General features: G+C 38.1%; 2 protein-coding genes across 7 annotated transcripts in view; one reads left to right on the forward strand and one right to left on the reverse strand.

The window, feature by feature from the left end:
- The window catches only part of STRBP (spermatid perinuclear RNA binding protein), a 211,782-nt gene extending 207,535 nt beyond the window's left edge, over positions 1-4,247 (forward strand). The window contains exon 18 of the mRNA XM_053563016.1: positions 4,097-4,247. Within this exon, the coding sequence (XP_053418991.1) occupies positions 4,097-4,167 (71 nt within the window). The 3' untranslated portion in view covers positions 4,168-4,247. The remainder of the gene's footprint in view (positions 1-4,096) is intronic.
- Positions 1-25,499, reverse strand: part of RABGAP1 (RAB GTPase activating protein 1) — a 186,033-nt gene that overhangs the window by 46,310 nt on the left and 114,224 nt on the right. The window lies entirely within an intron of this gene.

Genomic DNA, 25,499 nt, shown 5'->3' on the forward strand with positions numbered 1-25,499 from the left:
AAAATGTTACAAGGACATACATGCACATATGCAAGGCCACAATTACTGCCTCTTCAGGTACCAACCACTCAAGCAAAAGCAAATGCAAAGAGAAAAAAAGATGAGGAAAAGCAACTTTTCCACTCTATACCCTCCATGTTATACCCTATCCCTGTTGCAAAGAAGCACACCTGGTGACCCTTCTTTGGTTAAGAGTGAAAATGTGCTATTCAAAACAAATTTCCCATAGAAAAATACTGAACCTAATCTCAAAAGGAGGTAAATAAAGTGCTCCTGTTAGAAAAACTGGACACAAAAATTTCTGCTTCAATTGATCTTTGGCATGAAGCCCACATGCCAGTTCTCCAGTGGAAAGAAGTTTCTTAATGGGGGTTTATCTTAAGCATAAATGGCACAAGAATGCACACAATAATCTACCCAATATTAAACAAGACCACCAAATGCCAAGGATTCAAATAGACTAGGGGAAAATATCCTTTGTTTTTTCCAATGGACAAAAACTGTTTCCTTTCCTATGAGTTAACTAAAACTGAACAAATGTCGACAATGTTAGCAATCTTTCGTAAAACACATCAGCTACCCAGTTATTTCCAATACTGTCCCCTTGTTAAATTTTATTTGTTCACACACTAAACAGCTGGCACACAGAAATATGACCTTCTACTTTAACAATGTATTGTCTTCATAACTAGGACAATAGAGTTGATTTTTCTTGGTGAAAATAACATCATAATCAGCATATCATCCAAGAGACCGACTATCTTAAGTTTTAAGATAGTTTTTTTTTTTTTTTTTTTGTGGTTTTTTTTTGGCCGGGGCTGGGTTTGAACCCGCCACCTCTGGCATATGGGACCGGCGCCCTACCCGCTGAGCCACAGGCGCCGCCCAAGTTTTAAGATAGTTTTAAGAGGAAAAATGACAGTGATGCTGTTCTCTGGTCCAGGAATTTTCTAGTCTTTCAGGTAATCATGTTCCCAGGTCTAGCAGTATTACTTTCTTAACCAGCAAACTATGTTTTTAAAGATATTCCCAAACTGCTTTACTCGCATATACTATTACTAGTTATTAACACAGTTTTAATAACAGTTACAGCTAACTCAGGACTGTGGTAATCTCTGACAAAAGGAAAAAATTCAAGGTGACACATAGCAGCTAGTTCCACAGTGCCCACTTCTAGGGTATAGCACATGAAGAGGGACCTAAATCAGAGCTGGAACTGGGGTCTCTCCATGTATCCAGGAGGGCAAGGTGGCTAGAATTGTTATTGGAGAGGAATAAACTGAACAAAGAGAGAGTTGCAGAGCTATCTACAGTGGTCCCTATGGGTCATGAATCATAAATAAAAAAATTATAAACTGGACACTTCCTCAAAATTTAAAAATCCTACATTTAGGCTAGTCCAAAGGTAGAGATAACAATCAAGTTATCTCATTTGATTATTTGGTTAGTTACAGATTGAACTCCTTGTTCTACTCTTTCCTCCCTTCTCATTACTATACTTGACTAATCTAAAAAAAAAAAAAAAAATAGAAAAAAAAATAAAATTTTGCTATTCAAAAGCCACTATTAATAACATGAAAAGATAACCCATAGATCAAGACAATTCAGAATACATAACTCTTAAAACTTATAAAGAGACAAATAACCAATAAAAAAAGTGGAGGGGTTAAATAGGTTAAACAGACTAAAAGATAAAATAAATATTTCACTAAAGAAGATATAACATATGGCAAATAAGCACTTTAAAAGATGTAAACATTGTAAGTCATCAGGGAAAGAAAATTAAAACCACAATGAGATCCCAATACATACCTACCAAATGCTTAAATTAAGAAGACATAAGATACCAGGCATTGGCACAGGTATAAGAAACAATTGTAACTCTTTATACCTTGTTGGTGGGGAAAGTTTGGCAGTTTTTTATAACATTAAACATACACTTACCATACAATCCAATGATGCTACTTCTAGGTATTTACTCAAGAAAAATGAAAATATAAATGCATACAAAGACTTGTACTCAAATGTTCATACTAGCTTTATTCTTAATTACCAACATTGGAAAACAATCCGATGATTCCCATGAATTTATTCTAGGGATTCTATAAAACAGTGGAAGTTGGCTGGGCACCTGTGGCTCAAGCAGCTAAGGTGCCAGCCACATACACCTGAGCTGGTGGGTTCGAATCCAGCCTGGGCTCGCCAAACAACAATGACGGCTGCAACCAAAAAATAGCTGGGCATTGTGGCAGGTGCCTGTAGTCCCAGCTACTTGGGAGGCAGAGGCAGGAGAATCACTTGAGCCCAGGAGTTGAAGGTTGCTGTGAGCTGTGATGCCACAGCACTCTAGTACCTAGGGTGACAGCTTGAGGCTCTGTCTCAAAACACAAACAAACACACACACAAAAAAAACAATAGAAGCTAAAAATGACAACTACATTTTAAAACAGGCATGCAGATTAGAAAATTAGATTAAGAATTGAGAGGATTATGGAAAGTTCCAAAATACTTTATATATCAGTAACATCAATCTTAATCAGAATGATGATGGAGAAGATAACCTAAAAAGGATACATAGAGATATATATGATTTAGAAATTCAAATTCATATAAGATAGAAAAATTTAAAAGAAACTGAAACATTCTATAACTAGTCAACTCTCATCAATCTGCCATCCTTTATCCATTGATCATGGAAATCCTAAGAGAATGACCAGGCAGAATGCCCTTGAGAGTAGGTCAGTTTGAAAGGTCAGTTTGAAAATTCACACACCGGGGTGGCGCCTGTGGCTCAGTCGGTAAGGCACCGGCCCCATATACCGAGGGTGGCGGGTTCAAACCCAGCCCCGGCCAAACTGCAACCAAAAAACAGCCGGGCGTTGTGGCGGGCGCCTGTAGTCCCAGCTGCTTGGGAGGCTGAGGCAAGAGAATCACTTAAGCCCAGGACTTGGAGGTTGCTGTGAGCTGTATGAGGGCACGGCACTCTACAGAGGCCATAAAGTGAGACTCTGTCTCTACAAAAAAAAAAAAAAAAAAGAAAATTCACACACCAAATTTTTTTTTTTATCGTTATGAATCAGCTTTATTCCACTTTAACTAGGTTGCATACAATTACATCAATTGGTTCAATTGTTTCAATATACACTCTAGAACTAATCAAGACAAAGTTTAGCATAGAAAAGTTGTAAGAAATAGGTTCCTAAACTACAGAAGTTACAGAATTCAAAAAGAGTATTAAAAACTAAATTTGAGAACCCCCTTTATTGTTCAAAGAAATACTTTCTGTAAAAATATATGCAATTTTTACAGACATACAAGTTGTTTTTGTCTTAAAAACTGAGGATATTCCATACCTGTAAGTAATTATTAAGACTTAAATCAAGTATTCATCGTCATTACTAGGCTAATAAACTAAGAATCATTCAAATGAAGCTAAGGTACAACAGGTATGAAAGTCCTGAACACTTGAACTTTCTATTCCTCAAGAAAACAAGAATTTGTGAGCATATTTAATGAAGTCTATGACTAATCCAACTACTGGCCACACTCCTGGTCTCAACAAGGAAATGTCTTTTCAGCCTACTGTCTTCATGAAATCTAAAAGTCCTCCTCCATGGCCCGTTTGCTTGTTGTTGAACTGAACTTTGCTTCTTTCAGAAAGTGACTCTTCAGTCAAGGGGGACCACTTTTCCCATGTATTTATTCTTGTAAAAGTCACATTCCTCTTGCCACTTCCTTTTCTGGGTAGGCTGCTCTTGCAAGTTACATACAGCTTAGGGTAGTTTAAGTCCAACTTCATAAATCCATTTGATTTCACAGATGAATGTGGTTCTGGTGGCTGTTGTTGGTTAGAAGTAAATCATCGCACTTACAAGCCTATTATTAGATAGGCCAAACCAGCTCCTACTCCAGCAACACCTGCAAAAGCCAGCAGCACATTTCTGATGCTGCTTGCCAGGTCTTCCAGGTGGAAGAACTCCACGAAATCATCCCAGCCTCTTTGTTTCACTAGCCAGTCCCGTTTTGTCCTTACAAGGACATTTGTGATATTTTCTGCTAATGGCTCAATGCAGCTTTCTTGGTTTATGCTCTTCAGGTGTTTGGCCACAAAGGCACCAAAAGAAATCAGAGTCACAATCCTGCCCCAGTTTGTTACCCCGTAACTGAAAACATGGACCATCACTCCAGACAAAGATTTGAGGTCGTTTGCGGTTTTGATGTCCAGCTTGCGAAGCATCCCTCGGAAGGCCGTCTGGTGGTTGCGCTGCACTTTGTCTCTCACGCAGCGCAAGGTCTCCAGAGCCTTCCTGCTGGCGGCTCCTGCCCTGCCCATTGGCTTCGCCTCCTTGGTGCCGGTCGCCTGCTCCCGAAGGTACCGAGAGATGATCTCCAGCGACTGCTGGTATAACCCTTCTGCTGGGGGAGGTGTCGAAGGAAGTGACCCATCAGTGTTGGGGCCGTTACCGGCCTCCCCGGCCAACTCCAGCAAAGGCAGGACCTCCGGCTGCTTCCTGAGAGGCTCCGGCTCCTACGCGTCCAGCTCACCTTCGGGTGACATGATGGCATCGGCAGCAGGGGCTTCCATCTCTGGTAGCGACGTGCGGAGGGTCGGCGCCAAGAACAGCAGCCTCGTGAGAGTGGCAGTGACTTCGGAGACCTGAGCACTCCATACACTGAATTGTTGATGCCTTCTAGAATGATAATAAATCAAGGAGTTCCATGCGAACAACTTGCTTAATATACTTGGTTTTAGGAAATACGCTGAAGGACTTGAAAAAATCCATTTGACTTGCCAGAGGCCAAGCCATAAAAAAAGATCCAGAAATTCCAAAAATGATAAATTTAGTAAATTCCTATCAGAAAAATGACATTATTAAATTTGATAAGGTTCTGAAAATAAAGCAACATTATGAATGATCCCCTCCTAAAAGAACACAGCAAAGAGCTATTGGAAAGCATCCAAGCCAAGAGCTTATAAAATTAAGCTTTACACGATAATATGTATTCTTTTGGTTTCTAAGAGTTAAACATTTTAGAGTTAAGATGTAGCGGATGCATAGAGCTTGCTGGTGCAATACATATTGGATAACACTATTCATGGTTAAATTGATCGAGGTAACCAAATATGTCCTCTTAACTAGGCTACAGTTAGTAAAATGGCTTCACAGACAAGATTTTACAAACGTACTGAAAACAACAATGCAGAGATGGAAACCTTAAAAGAGTAGAGAATGAGTGATTGTCAGTGGTATGCCCTAAAAATTATGTTATGGCAGAGGTGTTTTTTTTTTTTTTTGTAGAGACCGAATTTCACTTTATCGCCCTTGGTAGAGTGCCTTGGCGTCACATAGCTCACAGCAACCTCCAACTCCTGGGCTTAGGTGATTCTCTAGGCCCAGCCTCCTAAGTAGCTGGGACTACAAGCACCTGCCACAACACCTGGCTATTTTTTTTTTGCAGTTTGGCTGGGCCGGGTTTGAACATGCCACCCTCAGTACATGGGGCCGGCACCCTACCCACTGAGCCATAGGTGCCGCTCCCGGCAGAGGTTTTTTTTTATAAACTGGTTTTGTAGGGGAGGGGGGAGGATGGGTGAAGGGAGGGTAATTGTTGGGACCACACCTATGGTGCACTTTACAAGGTTAAATCTACTAAGTTAAATCTTGTTAAATCTACTAAGTATAGAATATAAATGTCTTAACACAATAACTAAGAAAATGCCATGAAGGCTATGTTAACCAGTTTGATGAAAGTATTTCAAATTGTATATAAAACCAGCACATTGTACCCCATAATTGCATTAATGTACACAGCTATGATTTAATAATAATATATAACTGGTTTTGTGTTTTGGCTGCTTCATTTATCCCAAGAAATACAATTTTTATCTCCAGAAGAAAAATTAATAAAATGCCATAGGACTATGCAATATTGACATCTTGCACTTTTTCTGTAAAGGGTCAGATAACAAAAGTATTTGATTTTGGGTGACAGTCCAAGTCTCAATTATTCAACTTCCCCTCTAAAGACAGTATGTAAATAAGTGAGGACTGTTGTGTTCTAGTAAAAGTTTATTCATAAAAACAAGACATATACTGAATTTGGCTTCCAGGTGACAGTTTGCCAACCCCTGCTCTAAAGATACAACACAGTAATTTGCTATGGAGCAACAGGATCAGAGAGAAGATTTTTATTATGATTTTAAATATACTAACACATTACTGTTGATTAATATATGTATATATTTTTGGAGACTATGTCATCCTCCATAGAGTGCCATGGCGTCACAGTTCACAGCAACCTCAAACTCTTGGGCTTAAGTGATTCTCTTGCCTCAGCCTTCCAATTAGATGGGACTATAGGTGCCCAATGTTTGGTATTGATTTTTTTTTTTTTTTTTAGCCAGTCTAATGTGTGTTATTGTGTTTATCATTTCTGAGGGATATATACTGTTTATTCCTTTTGCTGCTTGAAATGTAAGAGATTTGGCATGCCACTATAACTACATTGTTTCCTTTAAACATTTACTATATTGCATATACAGATTTTGGAAAATTGACTTTTTCAATATGCAGTTAACATTTTTAGCATTTATTATTACTTGAAAAAAGTTATCAATAGGTATATGTTTCAAGTAACAGGTTGTTTTTGACAAGGTTTCTATGGGTAAAACATATAAAATTAATCAACAGTAGACTCGGCACCCATAGGTCAGTGGTTAGGGCGCCAGCAACATACACTGAGGCTGCTGGGTTCGAAAATATTCTCTTGCCTCAGCCTCCCAATTAGCTGGGACTGCCCAGCTACTTGCATGGAATTCTCAACTATTGGTAAAGGGCGTGTAAAATGACAAAACCACTCTGATAAACTATACAGCAGTTTCTTGTAAAGTTAAATATATAGCTAACTACCAGGACCCAGCAATTCCATTCCTAGTAATTTTATTTGTAATGGCCACAAATCAGAAACCCCAAATATCCGTATATAGAAAAAGAGATAAATTATGGTATATTCATACAATGAAATACTACCCAACAATAAAAATGAACCTCTAAGACCTGCAACAACTTAGATGAATCTCCAAAACATGACGTTGAGCAAAATCCTATAGTTATAGAAATCAGAAACTACCTCCCTTCCGGGGGGTGGGAGGGGTATAGGGTAGGAAATAGAAAGGGGCATTAGGAAACTCTCTGAGATGAAAGAAATGTTGGTATTTTCTTTGGTGGCTACATACGCGTATTCAATTCAAAATGCATCAGAATGAACACTTAAGAGGCGTATGTCAATTATCTTGTACTTTCAAATACTAATCTCATTTCCCACCTGCCTCCAGTGTTTCTTAAGATATCCTTATTTTCGTGAACAACAGCAGGTTTTACCCTTTCTCTGTCATTTGGATCCAGAATCAAACAGATTTCTGATACTAGCTCCCACAAATAATCACTTATCAGGAGATCCTCTCTTTGCAGAGTCTGAATGCTGTCTCTTCCTATTCACTTCCAGCATATCATCCAGGGTCAGACCTATGGTTCATTTTACCAAGATTGATACAATAGGCTCGGCACCTGTGGCTCACGCAGCTTAGGTGCCAGCCACACACACCTGAGCTGGTGGGTTCGAATCCAGCCCAGGCCCGCCAAACAACAATGATGGCTGCAATCAAAAAATAGCTGGGCATTGTGGCAGGCGCTTGTAGTCCCAGCTACAAGCTGGGAGGCGGAGGCAGGAGAATCACTTGAGCCCAGGAGTTGGAGGTTGCTTTGAGCTATGATGCCACATCACTCTACCCAAGGCAACAGCCTGAGGCTCTGTCTCAAAAAAACAAAGATTGATACAATAGCCTAAATGAAAGTCTTAGTCAGTTTGGGCTACCATAACAAAATACCAAGAACTGGGTAGGTTACACAAAATAGCTTTTTGTTTTTTGCTTCCTCATAATAATACTGGGAAGAAATGAAGAATTTCTCCACTCAGATATAACTGTGGGTAATTATGTGGTAGACACATCTTAACCTTTACATAATTATTTTTATATAGTGAGTTAGGTCTTCTAAAGAATTTTTGGAGACACGGTCTTGCTCTGTTGCCCAGGCTGGAGTGCAGTGGCATCAGCATAGCATTCTGCAGCCTCTAACTCTTGGCTTCAAGAGATCCTCTTGCCCTAACTTTCTGAGTAGCTGGGACTATGGGCATGTGCCACAATATCCCACTAATTATTAAATTTTTGTAGAGACAGGTAATTGCTGTGTTGCTCAGCCTCTCTATTACATGCTTGGGCCATCCTACCTGGCCAAGTTGATACTTTTGAAAATTTTGTTTTTTTAGGCAAGGTCTCACTGTCACCCAAGCTGGAGTGCCCTGGCATAATCATAGCTCACTGAAGGCCTGAACTCCTAGGCTCAAGCAACCTCATGCCTCAGTCTCCCAAAGTGCTGAGATTACAGATATAAGCTACCACACCAGGCCCTATTCCACTGTTTTTAATGAGTAAACTATCACATGATTATACTGTAATTTAACTCTGCTAAATCTCCAGTTTTTGGTGTATTCAAGCTGTTCTATTCCTTTTGCTATAAACAAGACTATAGTAGATTAGTGATTCTTAAGGGAGAAGAAACGTTCCCACAATCACTCCATTATTCCCCAAAAGATACACCCTAATCCTTGATTTAGGATTTTGAATTCCACTGTGAAGCTGTCTTCCAGAAAAGTTGTAACAATAGGACTACTCTTAATTATTTTGCTCTGTTTTGGAATAATCACTGATATACTTGCCCTACCTTCCTTCTTGTCTATATATAGCTAAAAATGGAATGTAAAGTTGCATATAAAGTTTGTCAACTCCATCCCATTCTAACTCTGGTACACAGTTTGCTGAACTTACATGTCAACTGATGAAAAAAATCACTACCATACATACATTTGCTTGATCTGTCCATTGAGCGAGCCTAGAAGCAATAATGTGCAGTAGCAATGAGTGCACCTAATATCTGAATATTAGTATCTAATACTATTTGCTAAAGAAAGGAGCCAATCCTCCTAGAAACAGTCAATTCTAGGACCAGGGTAGGAAATATGCAAGGCCAGCCTGGAACAATCTTGTAGTGCTAAAAAACAAAAAAAATGCTTCCCCTTTGCTCCCACCATAAAGAAAACTTACACTGACAGGGATATATCATACAGATTTAAGAGCCAACTGAAACAGTTCCCAGTGGTCACAGCAATTTGACCAAAAAAAAAAAAAATAATGTAGTACTGGATTATAATCTAAGTGCAAAAGAAATATTCATGAGTCCATACTTATATAAATAAATGATTGAATAAATAAATGGAGATGAGACAAATCTTTCATTCAGAAGAATTCTAAATAACTTCTACAGATACCCTACCCTCAAGAAAGGCAAGCTCAACTACCCGCCTCTTAAGTGTGGACCATAAAAATGACTTCCTTTGGAAGAGGACAGTATATAAGTGGGGAGAAAGAACATCTTTACAGTAGAGAAACCAAACAAACATGACCTCACCCAAATGATTACAACATCAACAGTGACGTCACACTGAAAGCATGTACATGTAGCTTAGGTACAATGTCATGAAAATGGCACTTTAGGTCTTCCTCCACAAAACTCGTAACTTAATGAGAAAAACATAAGACTAATTCCACTTGAGAAACATCCTATTAATACCTGAGCAGTATTCCTTAAAACTGTCAAAGTCATCAAAAACAAAGAAAATCTAAGAAATTGTAATAGTCAAGAGGAACCTAAGAAATTTGAAGACTAAAAAGGATACCAGATCAAAATTGAGGAGAAATGTTTGGATTTAGGTTAATACTATATCATATTAACATAAGGTTTAATAATACCCTGTTTCCCTGAAAATAAGACAGTGTCTTATTTTAAGGTGTGCTCGAAAGACGCGCTAGGTCTTATTTTCAGGGGACGTCTTATCTTTCCTGTAAGTAGGTCTTATTTTCGGAGGATGTTTTATTTTCGGGGAAACGGGGTAGGATTAATAATAGGGTAAGTGGGGATTCCCTGTACTATTTTCACAACATTTCTATAAATCTAAAACTGCTCTTAAAAATAAAGCTTACTTTAGAAAGAAAAGGTATTACCTCTTTAATCTACAAAATGGAAATTTGGACTTAAGTCACTCAACTTCATATACCACCACTTATTAAGACAATAAAATGTGAGACTAAATTTTTAGAATAAAAGTAGTGAAATGAATATGATGGATACATGCCTAAGAAGACAAAGACAGGCTCTATTGCTCTCTTACATTTTAAGACTCTCCAAAAAGGTTGTGTAGACAAAAATCTAAGGAATAACATTTGAGCTGTTTTTGTCTCCCTAGCTTGGTTTTAAAAGTCATCCATTTGATCAAATCACAGACATACCACATTCTGTAATCTTTCTGGATGACTATTTTTATACCTTACTGTGAGAACTGGTCCACTGGGTAACTTCTCAGGATTAGTAAAGCACTGGGAACTGGAGGAAAACCTTTGAATGCACACCCTTTGTAAACTCAAGTTAAAAAACAGAAAGCTAAGAATGGCAGGAAAAAAAAGAAAGTACTCAAACAAAGAAACTGCAGTGGAAGGTTGCCATGAGAAATAACCAGCATAGGAGGATCATTATTTCGAAAGTAGCTTCTTGCCCAAATAAAAAGTTAGTTCCTCTTAAGAGTAATCTGGAATGGTATAAAGCAGTGGTTCTCAACCTATGGGTTGCGACTTCTTTGGGAGTCGAAAGACCCTTTCACAGGGGTCACCTAAATACATCCTGCATATGAGATATTTACATTATGATTCATAACAGTAGCAAAATTACAGTTAAGAAGTAGCAATGAAAATAATTTTATGGTTGGGGGTCACCACAACATGAGGAACTGTATTAAAGGGTCATGGCATTAGGCACTTGTATAAAGGCTTTATTAAAAGCAATCATGTAATACCTAAGAAAACAAAATAACACAAAAACACCACCAAGATCTCACTCCAATGCATTCTATCACATCCTGTCTTTATAATGTATTAGGCAAGAATAAAATAACCTTTGGTTACATTTTCTTCCTTAAAAGTCAGCTACCGGTTGTCAGAAGTGATTTTCAAGACTTGGTTTTTAAAAATCTCCTAAAAGACAGGATAAAAACTCTAAAAGGAAAATTGAATTGAAGGGGTGATATGCTAAAAATAAATAAACGAGGACTGAAAATACCCTGAGGCAAAATTATTCTCTCAGTTATATCTTATTCTTGTCACTTATAATTTCATTTCATATGTCATATGATTAAGTGAACAAAATAAAGAGTAAGAGGTAAGACTGTTGGGGTGCCCGTAGCTCAGCCGTTAGGGCCCCCCAACAGTCTGGCCACATGCTCTGGGGCTGGTAGGTTCGAACCTGGCCCGGGCCTGATAAACAACAACAACAAAAAATAGCTGGGGATTGTGGCAGGTGCCTGTAGTTCCAGCTACTTGGGATGCTGAGGCAAGAGAATCGCTTGAGCCCAAGAGTTGGATGTTCCCGTGAGCTATGATGCCAAGGCACTCTACTGAGGGTATGTGAGACTCTGTCTCAATTAAAAAAAAAAAAGTTAAGATTATTAAACTGATGAAAATAGAAATGGCTCACGCCTGTAATCTTAGCACTCTAGGAAGCTGAGTTGGGTAGACTGCTTGAACTCAAAGAGTTCAAGAACAGCTTGAGCAAGAGAGAGACCCTGTCACTACTAAAACATAGAAAAACCAACCACGCATTGTGGATGGCGCCTGTAGTCCCCGCTACTTAAGAGGCTGAGGCAAGAGGATCTCTTGAGCATAAGAGTTTGAGGTTGCTGTGGAGCTATGATGCCATGGCACTATCCAGAGTAACAGAGTGACTCTCTGTCTCAAAAGAAAACAGATGTTCTTGTATTGTTCTTACAAAAATCTGAAAAATACAGAAATTTTATTTCAATTGGTCCATGTTACATCTCACACCATTTCTAATTTGACTGAATCAAAAAAGAAAAACGGTGACATTACTTTGTCTCTCTCTTTTTTTTTTTGCAATTTTGGCTGGGGCTGGGCTTGAACCCACCAACCCTGATACATGGGGCTGGCACCCTACTCCTTGAGCCACAGGCACCACCCAACATTACTTTGTCTCTTAATACCTTTGTCTATTAAAATCAAATAATGTGCACATCTTCAGGAATATCTCACAAGAATTCTGACAAAATAAAAATAATGTATGCATAGTATTCTAAGATTTCAGGTCACTGTAAGTTTTCTGACACTGTATGCAAAGTTTTTGTCTGAGAGTCTGACTCTATTGCTCAGGCTAGAGTACCATGATATCAGCCTAGCTCATAGCTACCTCAAACTCCTGGGTTCAAGTGATCCTCCTGCCTCAGCCTTGGGAGTAGCTGGGACTACAGGCACCCACCATAATGCCTGGCCAATTTTTCTAATTTTAGTAGAGATGGAGTCTTGCTTTTGCTCATCTAGAAATCCTGAGTTCAAGGGATCCTCCTGCTTTGACCTCCCGGAGTGCTAGGATTACAGGAGTGAGCCACCATACCAAGTCTGTATACAAAGTTTGTGTCTATTTTTCTGAGTCCTTAGGGCTTTTTAACAGATTCATCAGAATGCTGAACTTCGAGAAGACAGATATTTCTGTTTTGTTCATGTGTATACCATAGAAAAGAGTATCTGGTCCACGACAGAAAGTCAATAAATACTTGTTGAATAAATTAATTTTCAAGTGGAGTATATAACACACAATAAGGTTCAGAGCCACTTACCTAAAAGACATTTTCTATTGTCAAATGCACTTTCACAGACTTAAAAATAATAATTATTTAAGTAACAATAATATGTAGATCTATCTTAACAATCCCGCCAGACCTCCAGAAGAGCTGTGTGGCGATCGGTGCCCGCCAGACCTCTGTAAGAGCTGCACCGGGACCACGACCCACGATTGGCACCTGCCCGGACTCTGGTAAGAGCTGGGCCTGCCGGACTTCTGTATGAGCAGCGCAATGACCTGTGATCCGCACCTGCCAGGCCTCCGCAGGTCCTGACCAGTAACTCCGGGAGCCGCGCAACCCCACGTCTTCCCTCCTGTATCCTCCATGCCTCCACACGGGCCTGTTGGTCTGGCCAGGGACTCTGGTAGCCACGTGCCCTCCGGAGCCCTCCTTGCCTCTGTGCTGAGTCCTTCTCCTTGGGACCTCTGTGCCAAAGTCACTGGGCGCCAGGCACTCCCAGCCTCCACGCTGTTGCTGGATCTGGGTGTGTCACATTCCTGGGCTGCTCCCACAACCAGAACTCCCTGGCTGGGGCAGCCCCAGAGGAACTATACAGGGTCACTCCCTACAATGATTCAGCAAAAATAGAGTAATCTTGCTGGGGTCTAATCTTGGAGAGACACCTCCCCAACTCTGAGGATGGCCAGAGGTAAAGGAGAAAAACAATCATGAGGTGAAGTCAACGGAAATACTCTGGCAATATGAATAATCAGAGTAGATCAACTCCCCCAAGGAACAATGGGGCAGACACGGCACAAGATCCCATGCACAAACAAATAGCTGAGATGTCAGAAAATCGAATTCAGAATCTGGGTAGCAAATAAGATCGAATTAGAATTCCAAGCAGTAACCCAAAAGATGTCTCAAGAATTCAACAAATTCAAAGACCAAATTACCAGAGATTGTGACACATTGAGACAAGAAGTTGTAGCCCTCAAAGATCTGAGAAACATAGTACAACCCATCAGTAACAGAATGGAGCAAGCAGAAGAAAGGATTTCTGACATTGAAGACAAAGCTTTCAAACACTCCCAAACTCTCAAAGAGGAAAAGAAATGGAGGGTAAAAACAGATCATTCTCTCAGAGAGCTCTGGGATAATTTGAAGAAAACCAATATTTGTCTTATAGGGATCGCCAAAAGCGATGAAGTGGCTTCACAAGGCACAGAGTCTCTTCTCCATGAGATTATGAAACAGAACTTTCCAGACATGCCAAGAGATTCTGAAATTCAAATAGCAGACAGTTTCAGAACTCCAGCACGACTCAACCCGAATAAGACATCCCCCAGACACATCATAATCAATTTCACTAAAGTTAATATGAAGGAGAAAATTCTAAAAGCAGCCAGACGAACGAAAACCATCACCTCAAGGGGAAGAATATTAGAATAACTACAGATCTCTCCACTGAAACTTTTCAAGCTAGAAGAGGATGGTCATCGACTTTTAATCTCCTCAAACAAAATAACTTTCAACCCAGGATCCTGTACCTAGCTAAACTGAGTTTCATTTATGATGGAGAAATTAAATACTTTAATGACATTCACATGTTGAAGAAATTTGTCATAACTAAACCAGCTCTCCAGGATATTCTCAGATCTATTCTTCATAAAGACAGTGTAATCCTCCAGCACAAAAGTAAACCCACCCAGAAAATTTTGATCAAATTCCAACTTTCACAGTCGCAAAAGGATTAAAAATGTCCACTGGACTCTCAAAAGGCCTATCAATATTCTCAATTAATGTGAATGGTTTAAATTGTCCGCTAAAGAGGCACAGGTTGGCTGACTAGATACAAAAACTCAAGCCAGATATCTGCTGCATACAAGAATCTCACCTTACTTTAAAAGACAAATATAGCCTCAAGGTGAAGGGACGGTCATCTATACTCTAGGCAAACGGAAAGCAGAAAAAAGCAGGCGTTGCAATCCTATTTGCAGATGCAGTAGGCTTTAAACCAACAAAATAAGGAAGGATAAGGATGGACACTTCATATTGCTTAAAGGTAATACTCAATATGATGCGATTTCAATTATTAATATTTATGCACCCAGCCAGAATGCACCTAAATTTATACAAAAAACTCTAGCAGACATGAGCAACTCAATTTCCTCCAGTTCCATACTAGTTGGAGATTTTAACACCCCTTTAGCAGTGCTGGATAGATCCTCCAAAATGAAGCTAAGCAAAGAAATTTTAGATTGAAACTTAACCATTCAATATCTGGACTTAATAGACATCTACAGAACATTTCATCCAAGCAAAACTGAATACACATTCTTCTTACCAGCCCATGGAACATACTCCAAAATCAACCACATCCTAGGCCACAAATCTAACCTCAGCAAATTTTTAAAAATAGAAATTATTCCTTGCATCTTCTCAGACCACCATGGAATAAAAGTTGAACTCAATAACAACAGGAACCTGCATACCCATACAAAAACATGGAAGCTAAATAACCTTATGCTGAAGGATAGATGAATTATAGACGGGATTAAGAAGGAAATCACCAAATTTTTGAAACAAAAGAACAATCAAGACACAAACTATCAGAACCTCTGGGATACTGCAAAGGCGGTCACAAGAGGAAAATTTATAGCACTGCAAGCCTTCCTCAAGAAAACAGAAAGAGAGGAAGTTAATAACTTAATGGGACATCTCATGCAACTGGAGAAAGAAAAACATTCCAACCGCAAACCTAGCAGAAGAAATGAAATAAACAAAATCAGAGCAAAATTAAATGAAAAAAAAATTGTTTTGTTTTGTGGTTTTTGGCTGGGGCTGTACTTGAACCTGCCACCTTTGGCATACGGGACCTGCGGCCCTACCCCTTTGAGCCACAGGCGCTGCCCCAGAATTAAATGAAATGGAAAACAAAAGAATTATACAACAGATCAATAAATCCAAAAGTTGTTTTTTTGAAAAGATCAATAAAATAGATAAACCTTTGGCCAACCTAACCAGGAAAAAAAAAATAAAATCTCTAATTTCATCAATCAGAAATGGTAAAGATGAAATAACAACAGACCCCCCAGAAATTCAAAAAATCCTTAACGAATATTACAAGAAACTTTACTCTCAGAAATATGAAAATCTGAAAGAAATCGACCAGTACGCCACCTACCAAGACTTAGCCAGAACAAAGTGGAAATGTTGAACAGGCCTATTATCACGTTCTGAAATAGCATCAACTATACAAAATCTCCCTAAAGACTAGCCCAGAACCAGATGGCTTTACATCAGAATTCTACCAAACTTTTAAAGAAGAACTAGTACCTATATTACTAAACCTCTTCCAAAATATAGAAAAAAAAGGAATACGACCCAACACATTCTACGAAGCAAACATCACCTTTATCCCTAAACCAGGGAAAGACCCAACAAGAAAAGAAAATTATAGACCAATATCACTAATGAATATTGATGAAAATAAGATCCTAACAAACAGAATCCAACAACACATCAAAAAAATTATACACCATGACCAAGTGGGATTTATCCCAAGGCCCAAGGCTGGTTCAATATGCGTAAATCTATAAATGTAATTGAGCACATAAACAAACTAAAAAATATAGACCATATGATTCTCTCAATTGATGCAGAAAAAGCTTTTGATACTATCCAGCATCCCTTCATGATCAGAACACTTAAGAAAATTGGTATAGAAGGGACATTTCTTAAACTAATAGAGGCCATCTACATCAAACCCACAGCCAATATCGTATTGAATGGAGTTAAATTGAAATCATTTCCACTTAGATCAGGAACCAGGCAAGGCTGCCCATTGTCTCCATTGCTCTTTAACATTGTAATGGAAGTTTTTGCCATTGCACTTAGGGAAGAAAAGGCGATCAAGGGTATCCACATAGGGTCAGAAGAGATCAAACTTTCACTCTTCGCAGATGACATGATTGTATATCTGGAAAACACTAGGGATTCTACTACAAAACTTGTAGAAGTGATCAAGGAACACAGCAATGTCTCAGGCTACAAAATCAACACCCATAAATCTGTAGCCTTTATATATACCAACAATAGTCAAACTGAAAAAACAGTCAAGGACTCTATTCCTTTCACAGTAGTGCCAAAGAAGATGAAATATTTGGGAGTATACCTAACAAAGGACGTGAAAGATCTCTACAAAGAGAACTATGAAACTTTAAGAAAAGAAATAGCTGAAAATGTTAACAAATGGAAAAACATACCATGCTCATGGCTGGGAAGAATCAACATTGTTAAAATGTCTATACTACCCAAAGCAATAGAATAATTTTATTTTATTTATTTATTTTTTTGTAGAGACAGTGTCACTTTTACCGCCTTCACTAGAGTGCCACGATGTCACAAGACTCACAGCAACCTCTAGCTCTTGGGCTTCCGCGATTCTCCTGCCTCAGCCTCCCAAGCAGCTGGGATTACAGGCACCTGCCACAACGCCTGGCTATAATAGAATAATTTTTTAATATGATTCCTATTAAAGCTGCATTGTCATATTTTAAAGATCTTGAAAAAATAATATTTCGTTTTATATGGAATCAGAAAAAACCTCGAATAGCCAAAACATTGCTCAGCAATAAAAACAAAGCTGGAGGAATCATGCTACCAGACCTGAGACTGTACTATAAATCGATAGTGATCAAAACAGCATGATACTGGCACAAAAACAGAGAAGTAGATGTCTGGAACAGAATAGAGAACCAAGAGATGAATCTAGCTACTTACCATTATTTGATCTTTGACAAGCCAATTAAAAACATTCAGTGGGGAAAGGATTCCCTGTTTAACAAATGATGCTGGGTGAACTGGCTGGAGATCTGTAAAAGACTGAAACTGGACCCACACCTTTCACCATTAACTAAAATAGACTCTCATTGGATAAAAGATTTAAACTTAAGACATGAAATTATAAAAATACTTGAAGAAAGTACAGGGAAAACTCTTGAAGGAATTGGCCTGGGTGAATATTTTATGAGGAGGACTCCCCAGGCAATTGAAGCAGTATCAAAAATACATTACTAGGACCTGATCAAACTAAAAAGCTTCTGCACAGCCAAGAACATAGTAAGTAAAGCAAGCAGACAGCCCTCAGAATGGGAGAAAATATTTACAGGTTATACCTCCGGTAAAGGTCTAATAACCAGAATCCACAGAGAACTCAAACATATTAGCAAGAAAAGAACACGTGATCCCATCTCAGGGTGGGCAAGGGACTTGAAGAGAAACTTCTCTAAAGAAGACAGATGCACGATTTACAGACATATGAAAAAAAGCTCATCATCCTTAATCATCAGAGAAATGCAAATCAAAACTAATTTGAGATTATCACCTAACCCCAGTAAGAGTAGCCCACATAACAAAAATCCCAAAAAACCAGAGATGTTGGCGTGGATGTGGAGAAAAGGGCACACTTCTACACTTCTGATAGGAATGCACACTAATATGTTCCTTTTGGAAGGATGTTTGGAGAATACTTAAGAGAACTAAAAATGGACCTGCCATTTGATTCTATCATTCCTTTACTAGGTATATACCCAGAAGACCAAAAATCACAATATAACAAAGACATCTGTACCAGAATGTTTATTGCAGGCCAATTCATAATTGCTATGTCATGGAAGAAGCCCAAGTGCCCATCGACCCACGAATGGACTAGCAAATTGTGGTACATGTATACCATGGAATATTATGCAGCCTTAAAGAAAGATGGAGCCTTTACCTCTTTCATGTTTACATGAATGGAGCTGGAACATACTCTTCTTAGCAAAGTATCTCAAGAATGGAAGAAAAAGTATCCAATGTACTCAGCCCTACCATAGTAAGCTAATTTATAGCTTTCATATGGAGGTTATAACCCAACTATAGCACAAGAATACAGGGAAAGGGCCAAGGGTTGGGAAGGGAGGGGTAGGTTTGGGTGGAGGGAGGGTAAAAGGTAAGGCCACACCTACGGTGCATCTTAGAATGGGTACAGGCGAAACCTACTAAATGCAGAATACAAATGTGTATATACGATAACTAAGAAAATGCCACGAAGGCTACGTTGAACAGTTTGATGAGAATATTTCAGATTGTATATGAAATCAGCACATTGTGCCCCTTGATTGCATTAATGTACACAGCTATGATTTAACAATAAAAACAAACAAACAATCCTTTGAGGTAGGTACTATTTTTCTCCATCTGACAAAAGAGGAAAAAAGTTAAATTTCTTGGCTAGAATATGGGGAGCTGGGCCTGGAGCCCAATATTTTTGGCCATTTAGCCCACATTCTTGACCTAAATGAATACAATGTAAAAATGAAAATATGTTCTCATCATTTTTAAATATATTTTTAAAAAAGCTTTTCTAGACTGTTAAAACTGAAATTGGTATGAAATAGACTTTGAAAATAAGCCTTTTCTTTTTATTCATATTAGAGTGCTTCCTTGAATGAAGGTTGTTCAGTTATTTACAAAAAAGTAGAAATAAGTAAGGCCCTACTAACATATAGACAAATACATTATGTAAGTGAATATAGTCTCAACATGTGACTCTTCTATAAGTCATTCAAAGAAAAGGCAATTTTCCCTAAGTACTAGGGAGCCTTTAACCTTCATTGTTTTTGTTCTAAAAAAAAAAAAAATAAATAAATTTTTTTTTAAATATTCTGGGGTAAAAAATATATATATATTCTGGGGTTTATTCTTTGATTAGGGCTGGGCTGATCACTACATAGATGCATTTTTAGACCACAGTATCTTGGCTTCTTACAGACCCACCTTCGCTAAATTGCGGTGAATAGCAAGTTCTGAGAAAAAAGGAAAAAAAAAAAACTACTATAGAAACCTTTTACATCATGGTAGTGAGGACAACTCCTACCATCAAAAAATAGATCCAAACTCCATTTCTGCTTTGGTCTCTAGGAAGTTCAGAATCAAATTTGCAGCTCAACCTTACACAACATAGGATCTCTTAGCCTGTATGTCTATGTATGTATTATCTTCCTATTTACCTCTCTTTATTTTTTAAATCCATTTCTTTTTTTTTTTTTTTTTGAGACAGAGCCTCAAGCTGTCACCCTGGGTAGAATGTCGTGGCATCACAGCTCACAGCAACCTCCAACTCCTGGGCTGATGCAATTCTTCTGCCTCAGCCTCTAAAGTAGCTAGGACTATAGATGCACGCCATAATGCCCGGCTATTTTTTGGTTGCAGCCGTCACTGTTGTTTGGTGGGCCCAGGCTGAATTCAAACTCGCCAGCTCAGGTGTATGTGGCTGGCGCCTTAGCCGCTTGAGCCACAGGCGCTGAGCCTTTAAATCCATTTCTTATGTGCATTTTTCTATTTGTTGATTTATAAATATGCTAATAAGGTATCACATCACTTCAGTAATAGGAGGAATAGTGTTTATACCTCAAATATGAGGTATAGCTAAAAATTAAGGCCCCTTAAGTCAATTTCATAGTCAAACCAACAAGAATTTCACAAGTAAGTATCTGATTGATAGGGTCATTTACACTGACAATACACACACATCTTCATCTTAAAAATTTAGCTTTCAAGTCAGTAGCTTACAACCAGGAACTGTGGACTCTCTCCCTCCGGCAATGCTGTTCTTCCACACCAGTGCAATAGCAGGAATTTTATATTTTTATTTTTTTATATCAGTTTAATATGAGGATACAGATGAGTATGTTACATTGTTTATGTTTGTTAGGTAGAGTACAAGTTGTACTTGTGCCCCTAATCCAAGAGGTATGCCATATACCCTTAGCAGGGATTTTAGTAGAAAGTAGATATATGGGTAGATACTGCTTTGTATATTTAGCCTGGTGATTTATTCTTAGAGGCAAAAACCATAATTATAGAAAAATGTCACAGATTAACAAAGTAACAATTGGAAAGCTGGACCAGTAAGAGGTAGGACATTGGGGTGGCACCTGTGGCTCAAAGGAGTAGGGTGCTGGCCCCATATACTGGCGGTGGTGGGTTCAAACCCAGCCCCAGCCAGAAAAAAAAAAAAAAAAAGACGTAGGAAATGGATCTCTACATATTTTAATAAATAAAATATTGTATTGGTATTCAGTAATTAATGTTTTAAATTTTCCATTCCAAAGCTCTAAGATATCGCAGACTGGAATTAAGATAGTCATGAACATAGAGGTAAATGAGGCCATTTCAGAATCTGGTCGCAGATGCTAGAGTTGAATTATTATTATTTTTTTTTTGAGACAGTCTCACTTACCCTTGGTAGAGTGCGTGGTGTCACAGCTCACAGCAATCTCAAACTCTTGGGCTTAAGTGATTCTCTTGCCTCAACCTCCCAAGTAGCTGGACTACTGCCACCTGCCACAATGCCTGGCTGTTTTTCTGTTGTGGTTGTCATTGTTGCTCAGCTGGCCTGGGTTGGATTCGAACCTGCCAGCCTCGGTATATGTGGCTGGCGCCGTAACCACTGCGCTACGGGCACCGAGCCTAGAGTCAAACTTTTGACAAAAGAATGGAGAAAAAGGGATGGGCGCAGTGCCTCACACCTATAATCCTAGCATTCTGGGAGGCTGAGGTGGGTGTGAGCTCAGGAATTCCAGACCAGCCTAAGCAAGAGTGAGACGTTGTCTCCCTGAAAAATAGAAAAATAGCCGGGTGTTGCAGTGGGAGCCTGTAGTCCCAGCTATTTGGGAGGCTGAGGCAAGAGCATTGCTCAAGCCTAAGAGTTTAAGATTGCTGAGAGGTATGATGCCATGGCACTTTACCCAGGGTGAAAGAGTAAGACTCTGTATCAAGGAAGGAAAAAAAAAAAAAGAATGGAGAAGATGGAATTTAGATGTTCTGCTTAGAACACAAACTAGAGTTGGGAAGTTCTGCCTCTGAATACTGGCTCTTCCACGTGCTAATCTGTGTTACCCTGGGCAAGTCACTTAACTAATCTGAACCTTAATATCCCCATCTATAAAGTTTATGCGATGCCTATGCCTCACAGAGTTTGTACTATATGGAAAGCTGGTGGCATTAAGGTTGGTATATCAGTGATAGCTCTTTCTCACCAGATTTGAGATTTATGATGTTGGCATATTTCCAACCTTGGGAGAGATGCCAAGGGACAAAATGTGTACTTGGCAGGTTTTCATGTTTGGGAACCAGTATCCTGCTGGGGATTTGCAATTACAAAGTATGCAATTCAGAAATCTGTTATATGTCATCAACATCATAATTAATTTTAACCAAATAAAATTATAAAAAGGATAAATCAGGTAGTACAGCTCTTCCATTTCAAGACAGTCAAATACCTATAACAACTCCAAATGACTCTACTCATTTACTCTTTTCCCCTCCCAATAAGGAAAACAACTTACTCCAAATATGCAAAACAAAAAGACAACCATGTAGAATAATCATTGAAATGCCACAGAATCTTTATTAAAGAAATCAAATTCAGTAAGCCAGCTCTAAAAATATTTGCCAAATAAGTGTCCCTAACCTTATTACATATTTTAAAACTATACTGGCTGAATAGTTACATAAATATTACATTCAATCTACAGCATAAAACATAACAGAAAAGTAGATGACATCCTCAGAAAACATGGCCCTCTACTTAATAAAATAATGTACTGCTATCACATTGTTTCAACCCAAATATGGCATTATAGTGCCATTCTAAAAATAAATCTAAGTCCCATGTGATATGCAGCCCTTTAGCTATGTTCATGTCCTTTTAGGGCTCAAGTTTCCCACAGGAAAATTATTCAATGTTTGGCAAAACTATACCAAATCATATATAGATAAGGCATAAATGCTAACTGTACTGTCAGCTTCTCCTTGTTTGCTGCTGTTGATTTTCCTTCAGAACAAACAATGGAGAGGCCCAAGAAGTAGGAAATACTCAAGAACTGCTGCCTGACAAAAGTGAACATTCAAAATATCATTTTGAGTAAAAAGATGGTGATGATGGGAGGGTGGAGATTTATGGTTCAGCAAAGTCAAAACACAAAATTATTCTAAACATGTTTCTGATAACTACAAGGACGTGCATATTTCAATTGTATTATTCATATTCCTGAGCAAACTATACATTAAATGCTCTCAGTACAGCTTAATAGATTATATTGTTCGACTTGTATTTATTTCCTTAAAGATTATGTAAAACATTATATACTAAGAACAAAACCTTCTCAAAATCAACCACTAATAATACATAACACACACACAGAATCAAGTTCCATATTCCTGAAGTTATACTTTTACATTACCAAATCAATTGTTATTTCCAAGAAAATGTTCACCAATGTTTCAAAAATGCTTAACAAATAGTCAGTTTTCCTTTAAAAAGTTAAGTTTCCTCTGAAAATAACAAGTCAGAAATTTAACTGTGCCTACTCAGTAGCATAAATACAGAGCAGCTAAACTGGTTAGAAATATTAAAACACAACTTTAGAATTCTTTCTTTCTTTTTTTTTTTCCAGTTTTTGGCCAGGGCTGGGTTTGAACCCACAACCTCCGGCATATAGGGCTGGTGCCCTACCCTTTGAGCCACAGGCGCCACCCAGAATTCTTTCAAAGTAGAACATAGAACATAATTTTAATAATTAACAAATATTAAATGAGAATCTGTATATGATGCTGGTCACAAAACATTTTCATCAGCGAACTGTTGAACTGCATTCAGAATATTTATATATATACAGGCTATATAGGTATACACACTCTGGGTTTCAACATTTATTTTAATTATTTATTTTTAGAAAGCCGTCAGGCAAAAATGTTTTCTTGAGCCCGAATTCATAAGAAACACCACGTTAAGATTCAATTTTTTTCTAGTGAAAAATTAATCTTAAGAAATACTTATCAAGGGTAACTGGTTGGACCACGCTTAGGGTACATGTCAAATCTACTAAGTGTAGAGTATAAATGTCATAACACAATAATTAAGTGCGGTGAAGGCTATGTTAACCAGTTTGTTGTAAGTATTTCAAATTGTATATAAAACCAGCGCATTGTGCCCCATAAATGCATTAATGTACACAGCTATGATTTAATAAAAAAAGAAATAATTATCAAGAAATGAATATTTAGTTAAAAGCTATTATTTCATCATTAATGTATAATGCTACAAGTAAATTAGATTTTTTTCTATTAACCTAAAAACTTATTGGTACATAGGAAATAATCTCAGTTAATAATGTCTTATTAGTATCTGTGCAATTTAAAGGGCTTTCTAGAATTAAACCTGTCATGTTTTTGCATTTAAAATTGTTGGGAAATAGCAACTTTAAAAGTTATATATACAACCTATGATCTTCAATTTTATTTATGCAAAAACTTTAGCTTTAGTCTCACTAGCAGTACAGATACAATATGAAGTGTACCAATGAAGGCATTCTAGAACCACTCACTCACTTATTTTTTACTTTCTCTAACAAACATTTCTGAGGTTGTTACCAGTCATAAAAAGGAATGCTTCAACCAATTAAGATTTTTCAAATCTCAATTTGTTTGGCTAAAAAAAGTAGCAATGGAAAGACGTTTTACTTTACATAACCCACACCCAAACCTTATTTCCTTTTTTCCAAATCTGCTGGAAATTATTATTTTCTAAGCACCTGACAAATGTCAAAAAACCCTTTGGACTTATCTTACAGTATGACTGAGTGGGGGCGGGGGATGGTCTAAGACCTAGATTTATTCCAGTTTTGTAACTAATTAACTTTGTTACTACTCTGGGTCTCCTTTTTCCCCATTTGTGGTAGCAGGAGCCCAGATTACAACCCCTGTGAATCTTCTAGGTCTCTGTCACTTTAGCATTCTACGTTTATGTCACTCATCTGATCAAACATCTCAAGTCTAACTTCAATTCCTGATTAGAACCAAATCCCTTAGCCATTTGCTCCAGATCACTTATCATCAGTTTATCTTTCTGACCTTATTCATTACATCTCAAATTGAAACCTCTGCTCCACCCACGTGATCCTAACTGAGGAGGGAGCAGCACCAGCTAACATGTGCAAGTGCTAAAGGCAGGCCAAGCACTGTGCTAAGAGCTTCAGTGCATTAGCTCATAATCCTCACAATACTTAAATAACAGTGTTATTAGTTAAGACAACTGACACTAAAAGTGATTATGTACTTTGCCCCAGGTCTCACAGGTTTAAGTGACAGGATTTAAACACATGTTTAAATGTTTGCGGCATGGTTTGCCTTTCACGTTTTATTGATTTCCAAGTTTAAAAGTATAAGCACAAAGGATATTTTATAATACTGAATAACATGCACAAGCACATATTTTTAACCGCCACACATTACATGGTCTCAGGGTCTCTTTATTCTTTTAGTAGATAAACAATCCCTCTTCATCAGGACTCTGAAGCTTAAAATACTATCAGCCAAAATATTATCTTCCTCCGAAGACCAAATCATATTTAAAGTTCAATTAAAGTGATCCCTCCTTGTCACTTCATCTTCAAATATCCTTCTTACTTCTAAATTATAAAATCTATCACTGTAAACCCCAATGATTTGTTCCTTCAGGAAAAACAATCTAAATATTGCATGCATATCAAACCATTAAAGAAGAACAAAATACATAAAACATCAGTTAGAAAAAACTGTGGCAAATCAAGGCAAGACAGGAATTTATGATTCCTGAGAGAATGAAGCACACCAGTGCATTTCACATTCACCGGAGGCCATTCCTCAAATTTGCAGCCCCTGGAAGTCAC

Source organism: Nycticebus coucang, chromosome 2 (assembly GCF_027406575.1).
Source record: "Nycticebus coucang isolate mNycCou1 chromosome 2, mNycCou1.pri, whole genome shotgun sequence".
Classification (NCBI taxonomy): domain Eukaryota; kingdom Metazoa; phylum Chordata; class Mammalia; order Primates; family Lorisidae; genus Nycticebus; species Nycticebus coucang.